This window comes from Psammomys obesus, unplaced genomic scaffold, assembly GCF_907164565.1.
Source record: "Psammomys obesus unplaced genomic scaffold, mPsaObe1.curated_primary_1811, whole genome shotgun sequence".
NCBI classification, from domain to species: Eukaryota; Metazoa; Chordata; class Mammalia; order Rodentia; family Muridae; genus Psammomys; species Psammomys obesus.
Window position 1 is genome coordinate 2,482 of NW_026590645.1, and position 1,297 is coordinate 3,778.

A 1,297-nucleotide genomic window follows, 5' to 3' on the forward strand; every position below is an offset into this window, starting at 1 on the left:
TAGCCAACACAAAACTAACTCAGTGGTAGTTTTGCAGAATTTTTTTTTTGTCTCAGATTGATTTGTTTGGGCATTTAAAAAATATTTTCTGTCCTATGCTTATATATTACAGTTTCCAAATTTGTGTTTTCATGGTTTTTGTTTTTATTTGTGTTTGTGTGTTTCGTCTTCTAAAATTTTTATTTTCCTGTTTGTCATCTAAAGACAGACAGAGATATCAAGTGTAGTATTTGTTGTGTGGGGAGGTGGGGAGGATCTGGAAGAAAATGGGGAGGAAAGACCATAATCAGAAGATTGTATATGAAATGTTTTCAATTAAATTTAAGTGAAAAATATTTCAGCCACACCAGTGTGTTTTTTTTTTGACATTCTCAGAATAATAAAGTATTTCCCCTATAAGTCAAACTCTCCTACTGTGGCTCTTAATTCCCGTTGTATATGGGGGACAAGGAGAACAATCGGAATTTCTCCACCCTATGTTTGTTCTGCATTCTAGCTCAGACCTTGCTGTGGCCCAGTATGTTTGTGTGCTGGCTGCAGGTGCCTGGGGAGCACTGTGTGCTCACTGCACAGAGGTAGACAGCAGAGTCACTGGGCTGGGAGTCTCTGATGTGCAGGGAAACGTGCAGGCTGGCTTTATTGAGGTGACCTGTGAATCTGCCTTCTTCCTTGTCACCATTGGAGAAGATGGACATCAGTGCCTTGGGGCCTTGCCCAGAATGCTGTCTGTACCACCAGAAGGTCTGAGAAGCACTATCACTAAAAGTGCAGTTGAGAGAAGTCATGGCTCCCTCTGGGACACTGAGGGATTCTGGGTTCTGCTGCACCTTCTGCTGGCTGCTCACCCCTGTGCAGAAAGACAAACTTCAGACAAACAGGATTGGAGGCATAGGGATGCTAACACTCCAGAATGCCTTTCCCTGGGCCTCCTGCTTACTTTTGTTACAGTATGAGAATACCAATATTTCTACTCTCCAGCCTAAAATAGGCAACATCTTCATATATTATATTTTTATGTTCCCATAGCATGGTAAAACTCACCACTCAGTTGAAGCCAGAGGACCACTAGTGAAACTCTTAAAGGGGGCATTATTGTTTCTACTGAAGATTCTTACTTCAAGCATCACAGAAGAAGTGGCATTTAGGCAGTTTAAATTCTTATGCTTGAAGATGCATAAAAAGAAAAACCTCAGATGGTTCATCCAATTAGAAAGAAGGAGGGCTACATCAAAAGCCCTCCTCCTCCCTCTGAGCCCCACCCGAGCTCCACCTACACCCAAAGAACCACATGACAAAT

At 42.2% G+C, this 1,297-nt stretch overlaps 1 gene segment (V, D, J or C); it reads right to left on the reverse strand.

Moving 5' to 3' along the window:
* Positions 1 to 497: 497 nt before the first annotated feature.
* LOC129677444 (T-cell receptor alpha chain V region 2B4-like) lies at positions 498 to 1,090 on the reverse strand. The segment is given in 2 exon segments: positions 498 to 847; positions 1,042 to 1,090. Coding segments are annotated over 2 exon segments (399 nt in total).
* Positions 1,091 to 1,297: the final 207 nt, after the last annotated feature.